Source organism: Natator depressus, chromosome 1 (genome assembly GCF_965152275.1).
Source record: "Natator depressus isolate rNatDep1 chromosome 1, rNatDep2.hap1, whole genome shotgun sequence".
Lineage (NCBI taxonomy): Eukaryota > Metazoa > Chordata > Testudines > Cheloniidae > Natator > Natator depressus.
Genome location: NC_134234.1, coordinates 8,230,156 through 8,256,402, shown reverse-complemented (window position 1 = coordinate 8,256,402; position 26,247 = coordinate 8,230,156). Strand labels below are relative to the sequence as shown.

General features: G+C 42.1%; 1 protein-coding gene across 2 annotated transcripts in view; it reads right to left on the bottom strand.

The window, feature by feature from the left end:
* NUP98 (nucleoporin 98 and 96 precursor) overlaps positions 1-26,247 on the bottom strand; it is a 59,403-nt gene that overhangs the window by 12,964 nt on the left and 20,192 nt on the right. For both annotated transcript variants that reach the window (XM_074954247.1, XM_074954256.1), the window contains exons 11-27: positions 24,081-24,173; positions 23,281-23,421; positions 22,008-22,141; positions 20,096-20,283; positions 17,822-17,938; positions 16,119-16,423; positions 15,519-15,632; positions 14,307-14,445; positions 13,795-13,972; positions 13,095-13,259; positions 6,707-6,883; positions 5,681-5,837; positions 4,410-4,833; positions 3,433-3,662; positions 2,839-3,108; positions 1,599-1,756; positions 703-846 (exon numbers count right to left, since the gene is read on the bottom strand). In XM_074954247.1, the coding sequence (XP_074810348.1) occupies positions 703-846; positions 1,599-1,756; positions 2,839-3,108; positions 3,433-3,662; positions 4,410-4,833; positions 5,681-5,837; positions 6,707-6,883; positions 13,095-13,259; positions 13,795-13,972; positions 14,307-14,445; positions 15,519-15,632; positions 16,119-16,423; positions 17,822-17,938; positions 20,096-20,283; positions 22,008-22,141; positions 23,281-23,421; positions 24,081-24,173 (3,134 nt within the window). The remainder of the gene's footprint in view (positions 1-702; positions 847-1,598; positions 1,757-2,838; positions 3,109-3,432; positions 3,663-4,409; positions 4,834-5,680; positions 5,838-6,706; positions 6,884-13,094; positions 13,260-13,794; positions 13,973-14,306; positions 14,446-15,518; positions 15,633-16,118; positions 16,424-17,821; positions 17,939-20,095; positions 20,284-22,007; positions 22,142-23,280; positions 23,422-24,080; positions 24,174-26,247) is intronic.

Below are 26,247 nucleotides of genomic sequence, written 5' to 3'. Positions count from 1 at the left end.
TGATGACCACATGGCAGCTTTGTAAATATCCATCAATACCGTTACTTAGGAAGGCTGATACAGTGGAATGAGCTCTAGTGGAATGGGATGTTATTCTCACAGAAAGAGAAACCTTTTTTAAATTGCAGCAGATTTTAATACAGTCAGAAATCCAATGAGATCTATGCTGAGCTATAGCCAGTTGCCCTTTAATCCCCTCTGCAAAGGCCATAAAGTTTAGGAGACAATCTAAAGGGGTTTGTACAATTCAGGTAAAAGGACTTATAATGGAAAGGGTTGGACAGAGTCCAAACATTGCTACAAGCACTGCATATAATTAAGTATAAATATTCAAAATGCAACAAGAGGTTTGTCGTGGGTTTGCAAGGCTTGCACCAACTGTTCAGATGGCAATTTGTGAAGTTCGGTTTAGATATTTGTTCAGAGCAGCAGCAGCAGCCTTTGTGTAAAAAGTGATGAAATAGGACTTTCAGTTTTCTTGGAATTAGTTGTAACTGCTAATCCATTTCTGTTCAAGATAGGATTGAAACACCAAAGTTTGCCGATTAATCCTGAATCAAGCCTCATGAGAAACGGAAGCTGTCCTTTAAACAATAAGCCATGTTCTTAAGAGCACACAGAACACTTACTTTGCTGTAGTGCCTGGACAGGAACGCAAGGAAGAGACGTGTTTCCCTTTTTTAAAGGCGTGTAATGACATACCTGGAATGCTGCCTCGTACACGTTGAGTGCCTTTGAAATAGAAGCCGTTGGTGGAAGCAGATACCAGAGGTGGATAGCAATAGCACGCTTCCAGTCCAGCTGTGAGCACACATTAATGCTTTTTCTTTCAGACAACTGCCACACCTGAACAACAGATTGCAAGGTTTAAAGCAGGTTTGCAGTGAAGGTTACACTGAGAATGAGCAATACCTAGTTTTGTAGCCTCTGACTAGTTTATATGAGTAACATTTACCACTGAAAGGATGCATTAGGAAGAGACCAAATGAATCCTTTTGTATTTAATAGTGAGAGACTGGACACAAGCCATTGGACTGTATGTGTTGGGAAGTCAGTATAATACTCCTTTTAACAGCGACTCTAGGAGGTATATGCTCCGCACTTGGCAAAAGCTAGTCTACAACAGCAGTTCTCAACCAAGGGTCCAAGGCCCCCGGGGTGGGCCCCCCCAAGCAGGTTCACGGGGTCTGCCAAAATATACCGGAGAGCAGGGCCAGCGTTAAGAGTCACTGGGGCCAAGGGCAGAAATTCAAAGCCGGAGCACCGCCACACGAGGCTGAAGTTGAAACCGAAACCCTGCTGCATGGGTCTGAAGCCAAAGCTTGAGCAACTTAGGTTCCCGGCGTCCCCTGTGGCATAGGGCCTCCTGGCAATTGCCCTGCTTGTTACTCCCTAACACCAGCCCTTGCTTTTAATCTACTGGATATGCAGAAAAACAGTTGTGGCACAGGAAGGCCATGGAGTTTTTAATAGCATGTTGGGGTGGGCCTCCGAAAGAAAAAGACCCCTGGTCTACAAGACATACTCGTTTATTTTTCCTATCTAGCAGTAGCTAACTTGCAATTATACAGACACGACAGACTGTCAGCAAGACTTACAGGCTTCCCAGCCAGCAGAGCAAAGATGCGCAACCTCTCCTCCTGGATGAAGCAGTCTGCCTGCAATCCATGCCAGTCCACTAATTGCATTGTGAGGAGCTCCCGAACCTGCTGGCTGCCTACCAACTGGGAGAGGAGTAGGGCAAGCCTGTGATCTCCTAAAGGAAATAAAACAGCATGTCAGCAGAGTTTTCTGGGACGTAACAGACCACAATCCTACAACATGCAGTTTGGTTGGATTGGAAAGTCAGGCTGTTTTCTAGTTCCTTATGCAATAACAGTCTTTCCTACCATCCCACTGTGCTCACAACAGCCAGCCACAAGAACAAGGGGATGTTTTAAAAAATAGCGGTAACTCATACTCTAAAGTCAGAGGTATGGAAATTAGACTAATTAGGTTTCCTTCAGAATCAACCACAAGAACAAGAAAAGCAGGAAGACAAGAAAAAGTTCACTATTGTTAAAATCTGAAGTAGTCACTTAAGCCAAACAAGTATGCTTCAAAAACCAATACCCAGCCCTAGAAGCTTAAATTATAGCTTGTAAAAACAAAGACTGTAATCAGTTCTATTAGTGGTCATTGCTATTTGCACTCATCAAGGAGAGTGTAAGTTTCTGGTATACACTTCACACAGATTACAGCACTTAGAGAATGGTGGAAGTAAAACAGCTTCTAGAGCATGAGCTCTTCCCACCTACACACAGTTGGAACACAGAGCTAAGAACTGGCCCAATTACAGTTTCTTTGCTACAGCAACTTTCAAGGCAGATTTACTGAGCTAGAAAGCAAGCTCTGAACACAGCAGATTTACATTATAACACTGGAATATGAGTTACAACTAACAGCTGTAAGGCTCCCCAGATAGATAAATCAGCAGAAAGTGGCTAAGCTATTCCTCTCACTGTCTTAAGCTAGTAAAAAAGTCAATACACTGAGTAGTCAGTTCCTCTGAGTAGGAAATCACTAAAGCCTCAGCATAGGTATTAGAGTTTGAAGTGTAAAATGCCCTGTATCAGAGTCCATCCTGAAGGAGACCAAGGTTTCTTCTCCTGTCCACCAAAAACTATTTGAAGTAGAAACATCTGACTTGCCCCTCTTGTACACTTTCCTCAATAACCATGCAATTTCTGCAGTAAGGCTGAACCTAATATTGATCTTGGTAACAACGGGAGGTGGGGGAGGGAAAATGCTGCAGTTCCTGTATATCCCAAAGTCAGCTGTGAGTTGTAAGCTTCTTACCTGATTGCTGTGCCACCCTACAAGCCTCACTGATCCTCTTCCCAGTAAGGTAGCTAAACACAGCCTCTATGTGATTCTCGTACTGAGACAGTGAGACTTCCTCTTCAATTCGTGCTGCTGCAGTCTGCGATAGCCAGCGGGAGAAGGCTTTCCTGCGCTCCAGGGCTACAATGTACTCACTGGGCTCCTCCAAGCTGGCTTCCAACTCCTTCAGGTGGCCCCAGATTGCCTCACACAACATCCATGTCAAACACCAGTACTTCACCACAGCTGGAGAACAAAAAATTAAGTGGTCACAAAGGAGAGCAACACACGTACTAGGAATCTGGAACAATGCTGTAGATTGTAGAGGGGGCTGTGTCAGTCCTATATTTGTCCTACATTCATACGGGATTAGACTACTTTAAAATTTAAATCAACTTGTTAGCACCCCACAATGCATCAGCCCAGCGTGCATCTGATCCAGCCATTTTAAAGTCAATAAAACCAAAAGAGGTGGCCATAACCAGTCAAAGTTATTTGAAGTGAACTTGTACTAAACTGCTCTATCACTTAGATTCTATGCTCCCCCAAAGTATAACACTTGATACTTACGTTCTATTTCCCCTGAGTCTCCACAAAAGTCTTTAACCCAGTCAGCATAGTCATGGATGGCAGACACTCCTGGGTTGGCTGCTAAGAGAGGACAACATTCGTCTACATGGACAGTACTGTTCTTGAGCTTTATCTCCAGAGGGATGAGGTACAACTGCTGGTCTCCATCTGTCTTCCTTCGTTCTAAGGTCAGCTTCTCTATATGAACCTTGAAGGGAGATTCTAAAAGTCTGGGGAAGATAACAGTAGTATTGGAAAGATATAGATACTTACAAATTAATTTTACACATCTGTTAGTCTTGTTATGTAGAGAGAGACACCTCTCCTGTTCCTGATCATCAGGTGGATAATAAATCCAGAACCCATTTCTCTACTGGAATGGGATGTCAATATATTCAATAGGTACTCAATCCAAGGAACAGCTAAGGGCCAAATTGTGGACGCTGTGGTTACAGAATGAACTGCAAACATCCTGAAACTGACAGCATGCTTCAATCATGGGACATAAAGAAACTTGATCCTAGGATTTCATCCCTTATTTGGAACACAACTATCCAACCTATGGCAGTACTATAAAAACGTTTCTATAGTTATGGACACATCTTCAGGAAGCACTAGCCTAAAGTCTCTGCATACTCCATTGCAAGCTTGGCCTACATTCGGCAGCTTGCTGGAACGCCAGACAGGAAGTTCTTTGAAAGTTTCATTTAAAGGGGAGATGCTCCAGTATTCCCACCACTACATGTCAACCCATATTAGCAGCACTCAGAGCGGAAGATATGGGCCCATATTTATTCACAGATTCATAGTGCTTAAGGCCAGAAGGGACCTTTAGACCATCTAGTCTGACCTCCTGTATATCACAGGCCCATAAATTCAAGATTCAAAAAGGTTCACTTTAAAGGCAAGGACAGATGGCTCTCTATATACTCCAGTATATCTGCAAGGGAGAACTAGTCCTATGGATCACCACTCACGATTTAGGAGCAACAGGAGTTGGCAAGAATCCATATTCCATAGAGTCATTGCGAAGATCCTCGGGCTCACTTGATCCACTCAGTTTATCTCCACTATTTACAAGAGTCCAATTGGGTCCCCAACCAACGCGAAATGAGCGTCCCATGAAGAGTGCCATATCCATTAGGAGTTTTCCTTTTCCATAAGTGACAGATTTTTCCAGAGGTATTAGCCCCTGCTGCCTACAGGCACCCACTGTTTTCAGCTGCACCTCTGGAGCTGCGCTGGGCATGGAGAACGCAGAGGGTAAGGTGGAAAGCCCCGACCAAGAGGCTGCAGATGGAGGATTGCCTAAAGAGGAAGTTCTTGGTCCACGAAAATCTTGCAGAGAACCACTCGGGAGGAAAGACACACTTGCAAATTTTGATTGCAGCAGCCCTCCAACTGAAAGGAAGATTGGGGAACTTAAGAAAACAAGGTCTTTGCATTTAACAGGTCATTTAAGATCTTCTGAAATTCCACCAAAACTATTCAGAACAGCTAGTAGTTAATAAATAGCATTTACTATACAGTTAAGCATGCCTGGTTTTAACACAGCTGACTGTAGCATGAATGGGACAACATGTATGGTCATGAACAGTCACATACTAGGCTATAGCACAATTGTCCAAGCCATGGTACAAACTAAGCACTACACCAACAAGGGCCGTTAAGTACCTCAGAGAAAGAACAGATGCCCCTCTGTGCCAGACATATGTGTGTGGCCTTAGATTTAGAACAGACATGGCTTTAGTCACCTGAAGGTGTCCTCAGGAAATAATAAGCATTACTATTAGTACCACTGGACTTAAACTGGCTCCTTATGGAGACACCCCAGTTAAGCACACTGCACTTTAGTGGACCATGTAGTGCTAATGTTGGCAACATTGCAACTTCCTTAAATATACAAGCTACGTTTTCTCTTGTGATCATAGTTGTCAGTTATGCGCACACAATTCCTAGCTGCATGTGTAATTAGTGGCAGAATGTTAACAGTTAATTAGTATTAAACCCAATCTCTTTATACCATCCTAATGCTCTCAAATGCGTATTTAAATAATGACCCAGTTTGAACACTGTTAGAGATCAGACTTGAAAGAGAGCCAGTGTCTAGAAGGTTAGGATAATTCACAAGACACACCAGCTGCCCAAAACAAGTTTTTAAAATGTTGGCTTTTCCCCAGATTAAAACTATTTTAAAGTGAGCACCTGTGGGTATCTCCTGGTGCAGAAATATGGATCCTTACAGTACCTGAGGAGTGTCTTTTCTGTCCTTGCAATGCTGAAATTGGAAGCCTGGGAGAGCAGATCTCTTGAGAAGTATCCATTTTTGTAGGCTGTTTGCCAAAGTGATGATCCAGGATCAAGTCCACATCCTCTTCATCAGCAAGCAAGGAAGCTTTCATGATCTAAAATTATCACAGAACAAGACTGCATGATAGTACAACCCTCAACACTTGACACAAATTAGCAGTGGCTAGCAGGTCTAACTAGCATCTCCCAAAAAAACAAGCCACCTTTAAAAGTTACATATGAACCACCACTGATCCATTCATACTGAAACTTACGTTTCAAATTAGATCATGAGTGATCTGATGGGATGGTTATAAAATGAGAACTAAAAGCAATTTATTATGAGGAACCAGTGATTTAAGTCGACAGAAGTCACCTGCTAAACTACAATGGTGGCATCCTATTTAATATCCAATACTGATCACTACGACCTTAGGAGCTGATACTGTGTTATCTCAGACCTTGCTTAAGTTGTCAGTACTCAAATGGAAAACCAAGTAGTAACTGGGTACTGCAAGTGGGGGAGTTGTATTAGTTTTCCTTTGACCCAATACTAAAATGCTAAAATAGTCACCCATATATAGCACTTTGAGCACTATTTTTCAGCTGAGACAGCAAACAGTAGTCCTGTGTACTTGTGGTCACATTATCCAGATTTTCATAGGAGCAGGTGTGATAGCCTGTCCTGGGCTGGACACCAATGCAGGCCATCACAGTACTTACTTGAATTCTTCTGTTTTAATCAGGAGAGCGCTATTTTAACCTCCTCCCCTAAAGCACTTTACCAATGATTAATACAGTAAAGCTTTTTGAGATTCCTAGGTATGGTAGATGTAATATATATTATAAATGTTCAAAGTTGTATATAAATAATATGCTCAATTCTGAAGACAAGTCCCAGTGATGTGTCAGAAATTTGGGCAGATGGATAAAGCAAGAGCAGGGCCTACCACTTAGATATCTATAGAAACAGCAAGTGGCTCACCTGTAAGACATGGGGGTTTATACCAAGTGAAGATGCAATGTGTGTCGAAGCAGGCACCAGTTCCGGCTCTTCTGTAATGCTATCTTCTAGTATTGAATCCTGAGCTGGTTCCTGGGTGATGTCAGCCATATCACTGTCCAGTTCCACAACCCTTCCCAGCTGCTCCACTTCTGGGCTCTACAGACACCAATGACATGGAAACCATGTTAGAGAATAGCAGATTCTGGGTCAGTTTATAGAGAAAGCAAGCATATTCAATGGCTTCAACAATCACCTGCAAGTGAAGTATTCACTGGTCATTTCTGGGTTCCAAGTTAGACTCTACATTTAGGGATGGTCATATTACCTAGTCCCGTTTTCCCTTAGAGTTGCAATAATGCAGTGACCAGCTATTTTCAACATCGTGGGCTAATGAAAGTTAACTTTCCCCTTCACTTTAAATAGCAAACATTCTCTGGATATGTTCCTTTAAGTCTGCAAAGTCCCTCCCACCCGTGACCAGATCAGTTCTTCCTCATTTTCCAAGTAAATGTGATCTACTAAAGGAAAAGTGGATTTATGTCCCAAGTTTTTCTCCAGAAGAGTTCTGATAGTTGTAAATTGGAAAGTCAAGGCTGTTTTATTCTAGAACTCTGGGATGATTGAAACTGTGGTCCACTGGAGGTCTGTAGATGACTGACTTGTCACATAGTACTGGCTCCTTTTTCTTGGCTGTTAAGGAACAAGACAGCTAAAAATACCTCATTACTACTCCACATAAAGAATTGTAATAGTAGCCACAGGGATTTTATGCATTTTATGGATTTCTGCTGTAGAATAAGAGGTGCTCTGGTTTAGGGCAGAGAAACCATGCAAATGAAACCTGATCTAAAGAACAATTGTTTTTATTCACGTGGCTGTTTGATGTGTCAGAGCAGTTGGAATAAAAGCCGTTCGTAACACAACACACACCAAACCTTTAATTTAGAGATAAAGTTCCCAATCCTTCTGCCCCAGAACAGCAAGAGGGAAGACAAGAATTCATATTCCTGACTTTAAGATAAAACAAGCGAACCCCACAAAACAAACTATCAAGCCAACAAAGCAACATAAACCCCATTTCTCTTCCTGTGCAAGTCACCTTTTAAGATTATAGACGCCCTGAGATAGGCCGAAGAGCCATGCACAACTCTGACAACTTAGATTTTAGGTTTTTTGTAGCAGGGAATGTGTTCGCACAGACCTGACTCCCTGATTAGGGCCTCTAGATGCTACTGCAATAAACTGTAACAAAACTAAAGTTGTAACAGCAGGCAGACAGGTATTTTGTTTTTATTAAGAAGTTCATGACCAGGTATTTATAGTGTGCTAATAAGATTTGCAAAACTAAGTATGTTTATGATCAAAAGCACAAGTTTCACTGACCCACGCAAAAGCTGGGGATTTTAGTAAAGTAAGTTACCTTGCACCATTCATAGCACCTTCCATATGTGGACCTTAAAGCACTTTACAAATATTGAAGGATTACACTTCAACATCCCTGCGAAGGAGCCACTATACCAGGCACACAAGATGCCATCAGAATTAGCCAGTTACTAAGACTCACATATTCTTATTCTGTGCATTTCAAGTCATAGCAGCTGACTTGACATGATTTTACTCCTTTACTGCATTCACATTGTTGAACCAATGCATTAATGAAAGGGAGAGTTAGATTCTGCTCCTTCATGTGCATCAGATGAAGTTTATTTCAGGTGCAGAATCTATTAGTTGCGATGATGCACAAGCCAGAAAGAACACAGCTTAACTGTTGCAAACCAGAACCTGAAAATCAGGCCATCACACTGAGCAACTTTACTCAAGGCCAATGAACAGATATAAACTCATTTCTGAAATCATTTTTAGAATATAACCACAAAGACTGGGACAGCACTAGGAGGAGAATCTAGATCTAGATCCTAAACCTTTGCTTTAACCATAAATGCATTGTATTTCCTGGCTCTCTACACCAACAATTTGATGAGTTTTAAATCCATACAATATAGTCTCCTGATGTTTCTGTATTAAGTCTGGGCAACTTTTTGCCCCTTACAACAACCTCTAAACCTACAGCAAAGATACAAAATACAAAAGAGGTACACCATATCTTGGCTCCTAACAGAAAAGGGCATCCCATTGTAACTTCTTGCTAAGGGGCTCATTCTGTTCTTCACTGGGCTGTGCACGATTACTGCCTCTCCTTACCCACAAAATCACAGCAGGCGAACCAGCAGCAGAGAGACATGGTAAGCAGTCCTGTCTAAAAGCTTGACCATCCTGATGTGTAGAAAGAATAGTAAATATGGCAAGCAACCAGCTTGTCTTAAGTGAAATCCTTGCTGATCTTAAACACAAAAAAGAAGCTTACAAGAAGTGGAAGATTGGACAAATGACCAGAGAGGAGTATAAAAATATTGCTCAGGCACGCAGGAGTGAAATCAGGAAGGCCAAATCACACCTGGAGTTGCAGCTAGCAAGAGATGTTAAGAGTAACAAGAAGGGTTGTTTCTTCTTGCTGCTAACATACCTGAAAGTAAAGGAAAGTGTGGGCCCCTTACTGAATAAGGGAGGCAACCTAGTGACAGAGGATGTGGAAAAAGCTAATGTACTCAATGTTTTTTTTTGCCTCTGTCTTCACGAACAAGGTCAGCTCCCAGACTACTACACTGGGCAGCACAGCATGGGGAGGAGGTGACCAGCCCTCTGTGGAGAAAAGTGGTTCAGAACTATTTAGAAAAGCTGGATGAGCACAAGTCCATGGGGCCGGATGCGCTGCATCCGAGAATGCTGAAGGAGTTGGCGGATGTGATTGCAGAGCCATTGGCCATTATCTTTGAAAACTCATGGCGATTGGGGGAAGTCCCGGAGGACTGGAAAAAGACTAATGTAGTGCCCATCTTTAAAAAAAAGAGAAGGAGGAGGATCCGGGGGACTACAGGCCAGTCGGCCTCACCTCAGTCCCTGGAAAAATCATAGAGCAGGTCCTCAAGGAATCAATTCTGAAGCACTTAGAGGAGGGGAAAGTGATCAGGAACAGTCAGCATGGATTCACCAAGGGCAAGTCATGCCTGACTAACCTAATTGCCTTCTACGATGAGATAACTGACTCTGTGGATGAGGGGAAAGCAGTGGACGTGTTATTCCTTGACTTTAGCAAAGCTTTTGACACTGTCTCCCACAGTATGCTTGCCAGTAAGTTAAAGAAGTATGGGCTGGATGAATGGACTATAAAGTGGATAGAAAGCTGGCTAGATCGTCAGGCTCAACGGGTAATGATCAATGGCTCCATGTCTAGTTGGCAGCCGGTATCAAGCAAAGTGCCCCAAGGGTCGGTCCTGGGGCCGCTTTTGTTCAATATCTTCATTAACGATCTGGAGGATAGTGTGGATTGCTCCCTCATCGCATTTGAAGAGGACACTAAACTGGGAGGAGTGGTAGATACGCTGGAGGATAGGGATAGGATACAGAAAGACCTAGACAAATTGGAGGATTGGGCCAAAAGAAATCTGATGAGGTTCAACAAGGACAAGTGCAGAGTCCTGCACTTAGGACGGAAGAATTCCATGCACTGCTACAGACTAGGGACCCAGCGGCTAGGCAGCAGTTCTGCAGAAAAGGACCTCGGGGTTATGGTGGACAAGAAGCTGGATATGAGTCAGCAGTTTGCCCTTGTTGCCAAGAAGGCTAACTGCATTTTGGGCTGTATAAGTAGGGGCATTGCCAGCAGATCCAGGGATGTGATCATTCCCCTCTATTTGGCATTGGTGAGGCCTCATCTGGAGTACTGTGCCCATTTTTGGGCCCCACACTACAAGAAGGATATGGAAAAATTTGAAAGAGTCCAGTGGAGGGCAGCAAAAATTATCAGGGGGCTGGAGCATGACTTATGAGCATGATGAACTGCCAAAATCTTAACCACCGGTTCCCTCTTCACCCCACGAGGGGGACGTGGCCTGCCCCTGCCCCCCAGGACTCCTGCCCCATCCAACCCCGTGTTCTTTCATGCGCCCCCTCCTCCCCCGGGACCCCTGGCCCATCCAGCCCCATCCCCTGACTGCCCCCAGAACCGGGCAGGAGGGTCTCATGGGCCACCGTAGTGGGTGCCCATCCTGCCTCTAAGAGCCAGAGGGACCTGCCGGGGGGGCGAGTCCCAGTGGTGCTTACCTGGGGCAGCTCCCGGGAAGCATCCGGCAGGTCCCTCTGGCTCCTAGGGGTGCGGTAGCTTAGCTCCCCCCACTGATCACATCAAAAGTGGCGCTTAGGCACCAACTCTGTGGGTGCTCTGGGGCTCGTGCCCCCAAGGGGAAAATGTGGTGGGTGCAGAGTCCCCACCAACAGCTCCCTGCCCCACGCCCAGCCCCAGCTTACCTCCGCTCTGCTCCCTCCCCTGAATGTGCCCCCCCCCCCGGCTTCCTGCGAAGCAGCTGCTGGTGCAGGAAGCCGGGGAGGGCTGAGAAGCAGGCAGCAGCTTCGCGCTCAGGCCCTGTGAGCCCTCCCCCCACCCCCCCAGGGTTACCTGCTGCAGTGCAGGCAGCCCTCCTCAGGCCCCCCCGCCCCAGCTCACCTCTGCCTAAGGTGCCACTTTTGGCCTCAGGGGACAACTGGTTCTAAAAGGGCTTCTAAATTTAACAACTGGTTCCCCCGAACTGGTGCGAACCGGCTCCAGCTCACCACTGCTTATGAGGAGAGGCTGAGGGAACTGGGATTGTTTAGTCTGCGGAAGAGAAGAATGAGGGGGCATTTGATTGCTGCTTTCAACTACCCAAAAGGGGGTTCCAAAGAGGATGTATCTAGACTGTTCTCAGTGGTAGCAGATGACAGAACGAGGAGTAATAGTCTCAAGTTGCAGTGGGGGAGATTTAGGTTGGATATTAGAAAAAACTTTTTCACTAGGAGGGTGGTGAAGCACAGGAATGGGTTCCCTAGGGAGGTGGTGGAATCTCCTTCCTTCGAGGTTTTTAAGGCCTGGCTTGACGAAGCCGTGGCTGGGATGATTTAGTTGGGGATTGGTCCTGCTTTGAGCAGGGGGTTGGACGAGATGACCTCCTGAGGTCCCTTCCAACCCTGATATTCTATGACCACTGGACAAAGCTAACAATTCCTCCATTTCCTACAGAAAAGCATACCATGCAGACTGGCTTCATGCCAAGCAGAAGCTCACTGTTCATGCCTGAATGAACTGCAAGTCTGGAGATCTGCCTTTACTAATGAGCAGAATGTCGAAATTGCTTATGACCGGAAACAAAAGCCTTTCCCTTAAAAATGCAGTTCAGCTGCTAGGGACTGGCACCCTTTTATTCTGCTCTCCTGCACACGACACCCATAAATAGCAACGGGGTTGGACACCAAGGACTGGATTGCAGGGTTGGACACCAAGAAGCATCACACCCAAGTCCTTTACATTCTGCATTCAACTTAAGCTCTACTTGGTACTGACAAATTTACTTCCTGGGACACAGGTGATCATCATTTGACATAAGTGCTTTGTTGCATAATTACCAGGAACACCTCCATTATAAAATGCTTTTTTACTGCATTAACACCAAGACCTAGTTTAGTTTACTGTCAGCAGTGTTTTTTCCAATGTTAGATAAGAAAAGTATTCCATTTTCATTTAAATCTGACAATTGTTTGTAACCATTCAGCATTTAGGATATTGCTACATAGGTTGATGCCAGGGATTGGATAAAACGCCACCTTCCTATAAGGCAAGTGTATACATATACCGAATAATGAATTGGGACAAAAAACTTCAGAATGCAACAACTGCACCGCACCCCACCCATGATCCAATACCTTTTAAGAAATTAGTTGTATAGCCAAACTTGTAAAAACTTTAGATCTTATTTTAATAAAGTCGAGTACATTCTTAAAATACCAGAATACAAGTCTGCATGCAGAATGAGGTTTGACGATACAATCTAAAAACCTAATGCACAAAGCAATTTGTTTTCAGGTGCTGGAGGCAGCATGACTGGCAAGGGTAATATTGCACATATTTGAGAATATTAACAAAGCCATGTTTTCTTCCAGTTAGTGCAAGTACGCCATATCCTACAACCCTGGGATCTAAACAAGAAGTGATCAGGTTACCAAACCCCCACCCCCCGCCCCAAGATTCAACCAACAAAAACGCTAATTCCAAACAAAGGATGCAAGGACAGGGAGAGCACGTGAAGTATACAAAGATCATGCAACTATCCCGTAAGAGACCAGAAGTACCACCCCAGTTTGAGTAAGTTCGGTTCTAAAAATGCTTTGCGTTCTTCTGTCTCCAAGACATTTGCAATAGTAACGGCTCTGTCTTAGGGCAAATGGCTATTCCTCAAACTTCATTTTATGGATAACTTCATGTCACTTATTTTTCTACCTGAGCTGGAGGCGTTGGCTTGCCATTTAGAGCCATTTGTTGGGGCACCAGCTGCCCCTGGGATGGCACTTGGGCAGTTTTTAACTTCTTTGCGTCCACTTTTGAAGGATGCTCCTCCTCTTCCTCATCAGAATCTTGCAAGCCATATTTAGAGAAGTGAGCCACCTGTACAATGATAAAAGCCAAAGTGTTGGTAATAGGGATACAGACATGGGGAAGATTTTCAAAAGCACAGATGGGAGTTGGTGCACAATCACCACTGACTTCACACAGAGCTGGGTGTTTAGCTGCCCCTTGGGTCTGAAAGTCACTCATTAGAATATTTAAGGGGAAACTGCATACTGAAGCATACATGAACTCTGAGGGAGTTCAATCTTTGTATAAGACACCGCATATAGGCAGGATCAGTTCTTAACAAATCACCTGGGAGTTATTTTGGACAGTCTGCACTTTGACTATTACAATCGGAATGATCTGTATATTACTTGAAAAAACTTTAGTACTACAATTCATGAGTTAAATAGATCACGAAGAGCACTTTAAAACCTTAAACAAGTATAAAAACAGTTGAATAAAGGCACTGGAATTACAGCATTGACAGCTACTGGTTTATCAGGGAAATTCTGACTTCTGTTCCACCCAGATCTTTTTGTAATACACAGTTTATGAGCAGTCAGCGATGAGCAACCGTGATTACTACCTTGAACACCCAAGAACCGGTCTCTGGACGGTACTCTTTGAACTGGGCTCCCTGCTTCCGAGATACAGCCTCCAGTCTGCCTTCATAATTGATATCTGCTAGTCGTTCTGGGCTCTTTATCAAGCAGCGAGATGTTTTATCCGTTGGCCAAACTCCATCCAATGTAACTTCAGCTCGTCTGTTAAAATGTAGACAATGGAAGGGCATGAGATCACTGAGCTTTGAAACGAGGCATTCAAAAAAAGTTTACATCAAGTTTGGAACAAACCACAAGCATTGGTTCAAACATGCTTTGGTTCAGAAACACAACTGTCACTGACAAGTAGATTTTGTCCAAGATTAATAACCTGAATGTGTGCCTGAAAAAAGGAGTTAGATTTGCAGGCTGCTGGGATAGCTAAAATAGAAAGAGGCCCTTATGGATGACAAGAAGGGTGATAGCTTTACCAAAATCCATTTACCAGGCTACCCCCACCCCCTCCCAAAAAGAACACATGAAAAGTCTGAATTACCTATTTAAACCTTCACCAATAGGTGGCTTCTGATCATCGTCAGGATAGACAATAACTTCTTTCCTGCGGACGTGCACAATCTCATCTAGATTTAAGTTAGTTAGATTCACCTCTCCTTCAAAGTAAATTGATCCGTAACCTGGAATGTAAACAAACCCAACTTGTACTTCTGCTCCAACAGCAAATGCTGTAATACCACCCCAGAGAAGTGCATTGGCAAACTCTCCAATGTAAGTATTCACATTTTGTTCATCTTACCTGAACTATCCTTAAATTGCCATTCAAACTCCTGTTATTCTATTCAACTGACAAGTAATTGAGCAGTTTTATGATTATCTTTTTCCATTCTAAAAGGTGATAGTTTCAGTCTGTTGGCGATTGCTCCCTCTCAGTAATAAATTTAAGCCCTTAAGTATCTTTTCTAGACAACTTAAGTTGGTTGCTCCTCCTGGGTGGTCCTATCCTCTATGTTTAATTATTTGTCTCCTTGTTGAATTCAAAGTACTAGAACTGCACACAATATCCTACATGCATATACAACAGCAAGACTGACCCCAAGTAGCTGTATAACCAAACTAATTTTACCTTCAATTCCTTTATGTAGTCATAAGGTTTTTGATAGTAGTACTAGCCTGGCAGCTCATACTGCATCTGTGATCAGCACCTATCTTTTCCCAAACACTCATTGAGAATTAAAAAGTTATGATTTCATCCAGAATTCAAGCACTAAACTGCTTGAAAGGAACAGTGTCAGACTAAGTATTCAAATCTTTCCATTTTCCAATCATCATGGTATAATTGCATTTGTAAAAATCCAGTTTGAAGCTCAAGAAGTGAATAAGTAATGAATAGCACTCAGCTTGGCCAGTAAAGCTGAGCTAGACAGTTTTATGTAAATTTTGAGTCCAAGTTTTGGACCTAAGCTACCCTCAACTATCTGGAGAACTACTGAAAATGTTGTTCTTTTCATACAGGAGGTGTTGGAATTTTACAAGCTATGATTTTAGTTTCACTGGGTAGCCTAATTCACAGAGCTTGAGTGTGCAGCCAATGTGAAGAGTATGTAAAGCTTTTGTCACCTAGGGATGATAAATATCCCAAGCAAGGTAACTATTTTACATTCATGCTGAAGAAATACAAAGCCCAGGCTTTAAAAGCTCTAAAAACAGTTGGCAGCAGGAGAACACATATCCAAAATGATTCTATACTCACCTTTACGACCTATAGTGAAATCAGTCACAATACATTCTCCTCTGTCAGTGGTAAGTTTAGCTAGATCCTCCATAGACGGGATGGTATAGTAGCCAGCTTTTGTTAGAACAATTCCTACAGTAGAAAATAATTGAGCACATAGATGAGGACAAGACTAACTCCAGAAATTTTCTTAATCTTTGCCAAGAAAACTGAAGGACAGCTGAGGGGCCCTAAAAAGAAGTTGAGAATCAGTACAATGTAAGCGAACAATAAAGTAACAGAAGCCAGAGTACAGATGAGACTATCCAGACATCTTATTAACAGTGTCAAGTTTATATTACTTTACAGTGAGAAATTCCATGCACTGAGTATTTTATCTAAGGTAAGATGAAAACATAAAACATCTTGGGTAAGAGGGAGAGGAGAAGGTAGGAAGATTTTTATTTATTTTTTTTGAGGAATGGCATTTGGTGGAGAGAAACCTGGAAACTACTTACTTAAAGGTAAAGCAAATAAATAAATAAAGCAAAGGATGGGGTAAAATGACAAGGAAGGAGGAGGATCAGGAAGGAGTAAGACTAAAGATAGAGCAGCACCACACAGCAGTGCGAATCTGACCTGCTGGGTGCAGACTATATACATTCTCATTCTCCTCTTCACGGTCATCCTGCAGTGACTCATCATGAAATGAAGCATCTTCACTGCTGCCTTCCAGGCCATTCCGCAAGGCAACCCGCATATTCAGAGCCACAATGGTATCATCCACATTATTCTGTTTGTGCACTGCATTCTCTGGGGTCTGTGGGATGGGTTTGGCAATGGGGTTAGTGTAAAATCTAGTCACTTCATGGTGATCGTCTTCTTCCTCTTGCTCACCCTCCTGTCTGTGATTCTCATCAACAGATCTGGATAGAAAGTTGAACCTAAAGAAAGAACGAAGCCATTCAAACACATTCATTTCTAAAGAAATCTTGTGTCAGTGTTGCAACACAACACATTTGTTTCTCATCTCATAACATGGCACACCAGATTCTTCCTGCTGTGTGGAGGTACACTACCACATGTAACACTAAACTTTAGTGCCTGGAACATATATTACATTGTTTTGGGAAAAGGGGTTTACAGCTGATTATGTCTTGCTGCCCCAACGATCAAGCTAACCTTAGGGTGGAGATGCCTAGTTCACAACTGGCAGCCTCAGCAATACAGATAGAGTGGGCACATGGCTAATGTATTTCCCTAATCCTTACTAGGTGGTGACTCCAGGTCAGAACTGAGACTAGAGCTGATCAGGAATTTAACAAGATGTTTGGCATTTTCTAATGAATAATTCTTGAACCTAAACTAATTGTGGAAATGGGTCAGTTTTGACAAGTTTGTTTCAAAAGGTTTGGAAAAAAGCGTTTTGAAATTGTTGAAATGGGATATTTAGACCTGACCCAAAAACTTTTGATTGTCTGTTTGCAAGTTTGGATAGGAATTTTTTCCCCCCAAAAAGGTTGGAAGTTTTCCAGGAATGGGAAACAACAGTTTCTTGCCCATCTCTAATTGATACACTGGTAAGGAAGCCTGTACTGTTCATAAGAAAGGCCATACTGAGTCAGACGAGTGGTCCATCGAGAGAATCTTGGCTAATAGCCATTGATAGACCTAGCCTCCGTGATCTTATCTAGTTTTTTTTAATCCAGGTTATACTTTTCGCCATCACATCATCCTGTGGCAATATACTCCACAGGACAACTGCAGGATGTGTGAAAAAGTATTTCCTGTATTAAACATGCTGCCTATTAATTTCAATGGGCGACCCGTGGTTTTTGTATTGAGGCAAAGAGTAAACAACACTTTAAAATCATGAATGGTGTGGAAAATGTGAATATAGACCTCTCTAGTACAGAAGCTGTTCCACAAACTTGATGATCTTTGTTGCTTAAACATTTTTGTTAACCTCCTAGAAACTGAAGTCCCTCTATAAACACAGCTTGTTTTACAATTAAGAATTTTAGTCTCAACTAGACGGAAAAATCAGTCATACAAAAATCTGTGTGTTATCAGTCCATATTCTTATTTGGATATTTAAAACATACCTGCTGCCATGACATCAGCATTGCAAAGATGTCTATCAATAGTTCTCGTAGTAATGTAAGCTACTGAAAGCTATTTGTGTGATCCAATAAGTTATGAGCTTATTTCTACGCAAGAGGGTTATGTACTGTATAGATTTAGATGCTAGAGAGCTTTTTTCAGAGATTTATTTGTTTATGAGAAAGTATTAACTAAATCCGTTTCTAGAGGCATAATCAGTGTGTCATGCAGAAACATACCGCTCTCCATTCTCCGGATACTCTGATGGAGGTTCCAGATCTTCAGCTTCACGACTGACAGGAGAAAACAAGTTGCTGCTGTTGAGGTTTTTCAAAACCAGCTTCTTGATGCTCTTCCTAAAATATACCAAAGCAGCAGTTCTCAGGGATCTGCAGCACGAGCGCCACACGTTTGACCCAAGAGTTCCAGGGATGGGAGAATATTTAAGCCAACTTTAAACCACATTAGCTCGCATTCTGTCATGACAATGCCATAACTACTGCCAAGTCCTGTTAGTCTTTCCCAGCAGACGGTAGCAAGAGGGGTATGAGGTATCAGTTTGTTATTCCAATTGACAGGGGCAGTTGGGGGAATGTTTTTTAAGAACACTGAGTTGGCCTCACCACCACAGCACTTCAGAGGAGAGATGAAGTGACTGCCAGGGCTAATATTAAATAGAAAGGCCAACCTCATACAATAGGAAGCTTTCTAAAGCCTATGTTTTATTACTGAATACAGGCCATTTCTAAAGTCCTTCAATACCTTTAACCAAACCCTTTTTCCCTGCTATGCCACTCAAGTTGAAGGTAAATTGGAGGACTCAAACTGCAATTTTCTACTACAACCCCAGAAGAGCACAGTCTAGGGCTGACTGAGATAAGAAGTTTATCTGACAACAATTCTACATGACAGTTTTTAAATACATGCAATAGGCTGGGAAGATACCTGTAGGAATCTGAGGGCAATTGCTTGTAAAAGAATAGATTTATTAATGCAAGACAAAACTTATGTTTTGGTCAGAGATGAGGTGTTGCATATTGTAAATTAACTGAAGCAAGCAACACTTTTATAGTCACAAGTAACAGATTAGAATCTACTTGCCCATACAGTAACAATTAAGTCACAGGATCATTTTGTTTGACAAACTACTCTAAAAGTACTTGACAATTACTTAAGTTAGACCACTTTTGTCTTCAGTACAGTAAGTATATTTTCTGCCAGACTTATATGCAAGTCTTTGATCTTTGCTATCCATGTCAACAAAGCTACAGAGCCTGCATGGTTACCAAATATGAAGGCACTACACAAAGGATAATTTACTGACCTAAGTAGAGAGTTTGGGTGCTACATTAGATATTCGTAAAAAGAAAAAAGAAAAGGAGTACTTGTGGCACCTTAGAGACTAACCAGTTTATTTGAGCATGAGCTTTCGTGAGCTACAGCTCACTTCATCGGATGCATAGCATATCGTGGAAACTGCAGAAGACATTATATACACACAGAGACCATGAAACAAAACTTCCTCCCACCCCACTGTCCTGCTGCTAACAGCTTATCTAAAGTGATCATCAAGGAAGGCCATTTCCAGCACAAATCAAGGTTTTCTCACTCTTCCCCCCCCCCCCCCACAGACACACATACAAACTCACTCTCCTGCTGGTAATAGCCCATCCCTCTTTGAAACCTCTCTTTATAATGCGCATGATAATCAAGGTGGGTCATTTCCAGCACTAATCTAGGTTTTCTCACCCCCCCACACACACACACACCCCCCCCTCCAAAAACCACACACACAAACTCACTCTCCTGCTGGCAATAGCTCATCTTACAATGTGCACAGCAATAATCCAAGTTTAACCAGAACGTCTGGGGGGGGGGGGGGGGGGGGGGTTTGTAGGAAAAAAACAAGGGGAGATAGGCTACCTTGCATAATGACTTAGCCACTCCCAGTCTCTATTCAAGCCCAAATTAATAGTATCCAATTTGCAAATGAATTCCAATTCAGCAGTTTCTCGCTGGAGTCTGGATTTGAAGTTTTTTTGCTGTAAGATAGCGACCCTCATGTCTGTGATTGCGTGACCAGAGAGATTGAAGTGTTCTCCAACTGGTTTATGAATGTTATAATTCTTAACATCTGATTTGTGTCCATTTATTCTTTTACGTAGAGACTGTCCAGTTTGACCAATGTACATGGCAGAGGGGCATTGCTGGCACATGGTGCCACAAGTACTCCTTTTCTTTTTTCTTTTTACGAATACAGACTAACACGGCTGTTACTCTGAAACCTACATTAGATATGTTGACAAGCATCTACACATGAAATAGGAAGCATTATCTGTACCAAAGTAGTAACCTTTCTTCATTAAAAGCCAGAAGACGCACACAACTGCTAGGAGAGCAAATGCACTCACATATTTGATTTATGAGTGCTCAAGCCACAGGGAAAGAGGTGGAAGATTAAACAAACATTTTTCTGAATAAAACTGATCTCCAAAGGAGAAAAGAAAACTAACTTGGGCATGAATGCACCGTTAGATAAAGATGGCTCATCATCATCCAGCCCATCAAAGAGATGAGATTTGGAAGATCCTGCTGTCTGCAAAGCTTTTGGTCGCACTCTGGTCGCTGGTCGCGGGGTCAGTTTGTAATGGGTTGGCGTAGTCAAAGCCTTCTGGGCTGCTGGATTAGTTGGTTTCAGTCTCTGAGAAAGAAACACTCATGTAACCGAAAAAACAGATTTTCAAACTACTTAAGTCTAAACAGGATTAATGTTTTCTTGTTTATTTTCACAGAAGTTAGACCAGTATTGTTGTCAGGACAAAAAACCTATGCCCTGAGTAAACAAGTTAACTATAGACATTCACCCTTTATTCTCTGTTTGGCTACTGATTTGGCAGCAACAGTGCTAGCTCAGTTTGAGGTCTGATTAGTGCTTTTGGCGGGTGACTTGTTTAAACTATTACCATTTGTTTAAGAAATAAAATCAAAACTACTTAGTAAGATACATCAGCAATACTGCAGCGTCTTTAGAGTGATTTTTCCCCACACTAGTAAAGAAAGTGTCAGAATCTTACATAACGTTTGGGAAAAAAACTGCAATGAGATCACACACATGGATTTATAATCTATCACTGTGAATTGTCTAAGTGCCTGATTTTGAGAGCTTCTGAGCATCTACTACCACAGAGCTCACTGGGAATGCCAGATGCTTGGCATCTCTGAAGACAGAAGTCTAATATATGACCACAGTATATGCAGTTAGGTATCCCAAGTGGCTGTCTGATACAGATAAAATAGTGATAATGTATTTGTTATATATAAGGCTACGTTTTAGTCATGGGTATTTTTAATAAAAAGTCACAAACACGTCACAGGCAGTAAACAAAAATTCACAGGCCCGTGACCTGTTCATGACTTTTACTAAAAATACCCTTGACTAAAACGGGGGAGGGGGGGGACAAACAAACAAAACAAAAACAAACAAAACAAACAAAACAAACAAAAACAAACAAAAACAAACAAAAACAAACAAAAACAAACAAAAACAAACAAAAACAAACAAAAACAAACAAAAACAAACAAAAACAAACAAAAACAAACAAAACAAACAAAACAAACAAAACAAACAAAACAAACAAAACAAACAAAACAAACAAAACAAACAAAACAAACAAAACAAACAAAACAAACAAAACAAACAAAACAAACAAAACAAACAAAACAAACAAAACAAACAAAACAAACAAAACAAACAAAACAAACAAAACAAACAAAACAAACAAAACAAACAAAACAAACAAAACAAACAAAACAAACAAAACAAACCACCGCAGGCGCTGGGAAGGGGGGGCATGGGTGCTGGGGCAGGCTCCTTACCCAGCTCCCGGGAAGCAGCAGCCCCAGCTCCCGAGAGCTCCACATGCTGCCTCTGCTCCGCCCCAAGCCCCAGTTCTACAGCTCCCATTGGCTGGGAACTGTGGCCAGTGGGAGCTGCGGGGGGGCATTGCCTGGCTGCTGGCAGAGGCAGCATGTGGAGCTGAGCCCCCTGCAGGTAAACAGTGGCCCCAACCCCAAGCCCCCCTACACCCAAACTCCTGCTGCTCTGGTTGGGGGCCCTGAGACTGTCCCAGCAGCAGTCAGTGCAACTGACCCAGGGACTACCCGAGCTACTCTGGCAGCTCCTGGGCCAGCTGCAGAAGTCATTGTGGTCATGGAAAGCCATGGAATCTGTGACAAACGTGGAGCCTTAGTTATATACCGTTTAGTTTCTCAACACCCCAGGCTATAGACTATGATATTAGGAAAATGGGCCCCTAAATGTTCATATCTTCATTTTTTAAACTAATCCATATAGAGAATATAGAGAAGTTACAATAAACACCATCTTATCCATAAAAATGTGTTCTGAAGTATTTGAGTCCTCACCTCTTCTTTCTTCTTTGGGTCTGACATAGGGTTTCTGAAAAGAGGAGAATCTCCAAAGGGCGAGTAGGTCAAGCTGCTGAAGTGCTGCTGGAGGGCTGCTTGTTGGGCAGCTGAAACATTTGGGTCCGTCAATGCTAGATAAAGTTGCAGAGGTTAATCTTTTCTAACCACGTATTTGGCACTCAGACTCATCTCAGGACATTTAGGGCATTTAGCAGTGACCCCTTCTTTATCAGATCTGTTCCCTGTGGGAATTCACAGTTGTATCTGCTGACTTCAGTGACCATACTTTTTACCACTGTCAGCCCTGTAAAGCCAGCTGAATTCTATTCCTTCTTGTATATCAGAATTATTTACCAATTTCAAATCCATTTCACCTGTGCAAAGCTAAAATGAAGGGAGCTGTACAGATTAGCCAGGAGCCGAATTCGGCCTGGCAGAACCTTTTAATGGTTATCTCCACTTGTTAGTTTCAACACCAGTGTGCAGTGTCCCTTCAAAGTCTGATTAATGTTAGTGCAAGACCCTTCTCTGAAGGTTCAACTACCTTGAAATTCACTTGTTCAGTTGATTATCCCAGGAAGCAAGGACTCTGAAAAATTTAGGGGTCATGGTGGATAGAGTCACCCTAAGTATGACCTACATTATTTGTTCCTAGATGTATACATTTACCCACATTATAACGCACAGTTTGCTTGCTCCTAGCTTACAGAGCAATCTGGATTGCTTGGTATCAGTGACATCTTCATTATTTACCACTTCCCCAATTTAGGCCATCTGCAAACTTTATCAGTGATGATCTTCCAGGCCATTGATATTTAAAAAGTTAAACACTATAGGGCCAAGGACCAATCACTGCAGGACCCCACTAAAAATACACCCACTCAGTGATTCCCCATTTACAATTACATTTTGAGACTTATCAGGTGGCCAGTTTTTAATCCACTTACGTCTGCCATGTTAATTTCCTATTGTTCTAGGGTTTTGTTTTGTTTTTTTAAATGTCATGCAATACGAAATCAAAGTATATTCCACCAAACACTATTATTACTTTTATCAACCAAACTTGTCATCTCATTAAAAAAAAGTTAATTTGACAGGATCTATCTTCCCTAAACCCATGTTGATTGGCATTAATTATATTACCCTCTTTGAATTCTTTACTAAATAGAGTCCTGTATCAGCCACTCCATTCTCTTGCCCCGGATCTGCAACAGATACTGTTTCACTATCTTGGATTCAAGTAACTAAACTTGGTAAATTGCACTCTTACCCACAGCAGGTTGGGGAGCTCCAAAGCCCAGGGTGGCTGTTGATGTATTGAATCCAGGTGCTCCAAACGCTCCTGTTCCCAATGTTCCACCTAATTTAGGCTGGGTGTTTCCGAATAGTGAAGTCTGCCCTGCACTAAGAGCTACACAGAGGACAGCAGCAGTTTACAGAAGGTTCCATCACACGCTTGCAGACAAATTAAGTTTATCCACACATTTAAGAATTCCCTCAACTATCATTTGTTGAACTGCAAAAAAGTTTTACCGCACCCATTGTAAGTTATCTGTGGATTCTTACAAATCAAAGGAATACATTCCTGTTCTGATCACATCATAGTAAATTATTAATCTAATCCTATACATTCTCTGAACCACAGAGTTAACTATTAACCCTTGGTGGGCTCCTACCATTCAAACACTTTACATTAGGAAGACTTGATTCCAATACAGATTGGGTTTAAGCAGAATAAACAAACGCTCACTAACCAGAGAGTTGAAAGTTGTTACAGGACTAGGTACCACAATGTATTGTAAATTTCTTAAACTTGTAGCTAACTAGAGGGCATAACATTCCTGTGTGAACCCTCAATACCAATATCTTCTATTGTACAAGGTCTTGTATGAATTGGGGAGGGGAAGGGATGTTTCACAGAGTGCAGACTCAATTTCATTCTGCTCTGACAGTCCAGTCTCTGGATTTCTCCAATACCTGCCACTACAGATCCTGAGCTGTTACTACAGTTAGAAAGAAATCCCAATTATGGATGCCATCCCCAGGAGGCTTTTTTTTTTTTTTTTAAACCTGTTCCAAATCCTGTTCCAAGTCCGGCGCCCAGAGTTCCAGCTGCAGGCTTATTTCCGAAGATACTATTCCCAGCAGTGCTCGCACCAAAACCTAGGAGTACAAAAGAATTAGTGCGCTACTTTTAAGGTAACATTTAACTTCCTCCGTAAAGTATTGTAAGTGAACAAGCATCACCTGGCTAAGGCAAACTTTGCCATCATTAGTATACCCAATAAACTTCACATGCTGTTTCTGGAGCTCAAATACAATTTAAGGCCTTCGGATGGTGATAAGGTGTTTTTAAGCCACATTAGAGTTTTTAAAAGAATCTCTGTGACATCTAGATAGGGTCTAAGTTTGGTCTGAGAGAAGAGTGGTCGGATTATCATTACAGACCACCAATGAAAAAGCAGCCTTGACAGCACATCAGCAAGACAGGCCTCAATGACCAAAGAATCAAACTAGGCCACAGTAGGAAGACAAGCATGCTCCCAAGTGAGAACACGTCTTCACAATTAGATACCTTCAAGCAGCCATTAAAAAAATTGAGTTCTTACTGAAAAGTAAATAGGGACAAATAGCCAAAAGCTAATGGGTATTCTGGAAGAGCTCCACAACAAGATGACTTTTCTGTATTAGTACTCCTCTCTACAAAAGATGGGACGGTGGAAGACTAACCAAACACTGCACAAAATCCTGCCTACCTGAAGAGGAGAGAGAAATCTAGGATTTAAAAACCAGCTGATGACTCAGCCATTTGAATATTTAGAGTTCTGCACATAGGTGTTTATATTTCCCTTGCTGCCTCATCCCACTCCCCTAAAAAACATCAACTGCATAAAAGTTTGTGAGCAATTCCATTTGCTTATTTTCCACCTGTAGTCTAAGATGATAATCAGCCCCACAGATTGGCAGTAGTTGTTCATACATCAATCGGGTAGGGAATATGCAGCTGCAAATTAACTTCCATGAAAAGATCCTGTTGTCTATATAAAAAGACAAGGAGTACTTGTGGCACCTTAGAGACTAACCGATTTGAGCATAAGCTTTTGTGAGCTGCAGCTCACTTCATCGGATGCATAAAGTGGAAAATACAGTGAGGAGCTTTATATACACACGGACCATGAAAAAAATGGATGTTTATCATACACATTGTAAGGAGAGTGATCACTTAAGATGAGCTATTACCAGCAGGAGAGTGGGGGTGCACCCCCACTCTCCTGCTGGTAATAGCTCATCTTAAGTGATCACTCTCCTTACAATGTGTATGATAAACATCCATTTTTTTCATGGTCCGTGTGTATATAAAGCTCCTCACTGTATTTTCCACTTTATGCATCCGATGAAGTGAGCTGCAGCTCACAAAAGCTTATGCTCAAATAAATCGGTTAGTCTCTAAGGTGCCACAAGTACTCCTGTTCTTTTTGCGAATACAGACTAACACGGCTGCTACTCTGAAACCTGTTGTCTATATATTTAATATTGAACACAAATGAATACATGAGAAAAAACTTAAAGGAAGGCCTGTGAAATCTATTTTGTCTCGTTTCAGAAAATAAATTTAGAGTGAGCAGGTCTGACATTTGCCACTTCAAATTTTCTCAAAAGAGGATAGCAATGGCAAAGGATTTTAACAGTAATATGACAGATGTTCACCACTCAAGCACAACACTATTACAGAACAGTATTGCCTTCCAAGGTATGTCAATTACAGATAGAGATTTCAGATTTTACTGAAAACCAGAAAAAGATCTAGATGTGGCAGCAGAACAATATGTTTTAAAAGTTTCTTCAACCCCACTGGACAAAACAAGTCCCATTTTACACTGTTTATACCACACACACACACCCCTCTGATTCTTACTGAGAAAGCAGTTCACAACTCAAGTACATAGGAGTGCACAGTTCAATGCCATTTCTTTAATTTAAGTCAAATGCAATCCAAATCTAACAACAGGCAGATTAGTGGTTAATTGAAGATTGTGAAGCCATCCAATTAAAAAGGTGGTGGTTAGTCCATGCAAGGGCAACAGAGTCAGAGTAACAGCACTAACATCAGAAATACAATACCAAACTACCATCCTCTTACAAGCTGCATCCATGCAAGTATCACAGATTAGTTAAGAATGAAGCTTGCTACAGCCAACATTGTTTGCTACTGAAAGCATACACTTCAGAGAACACA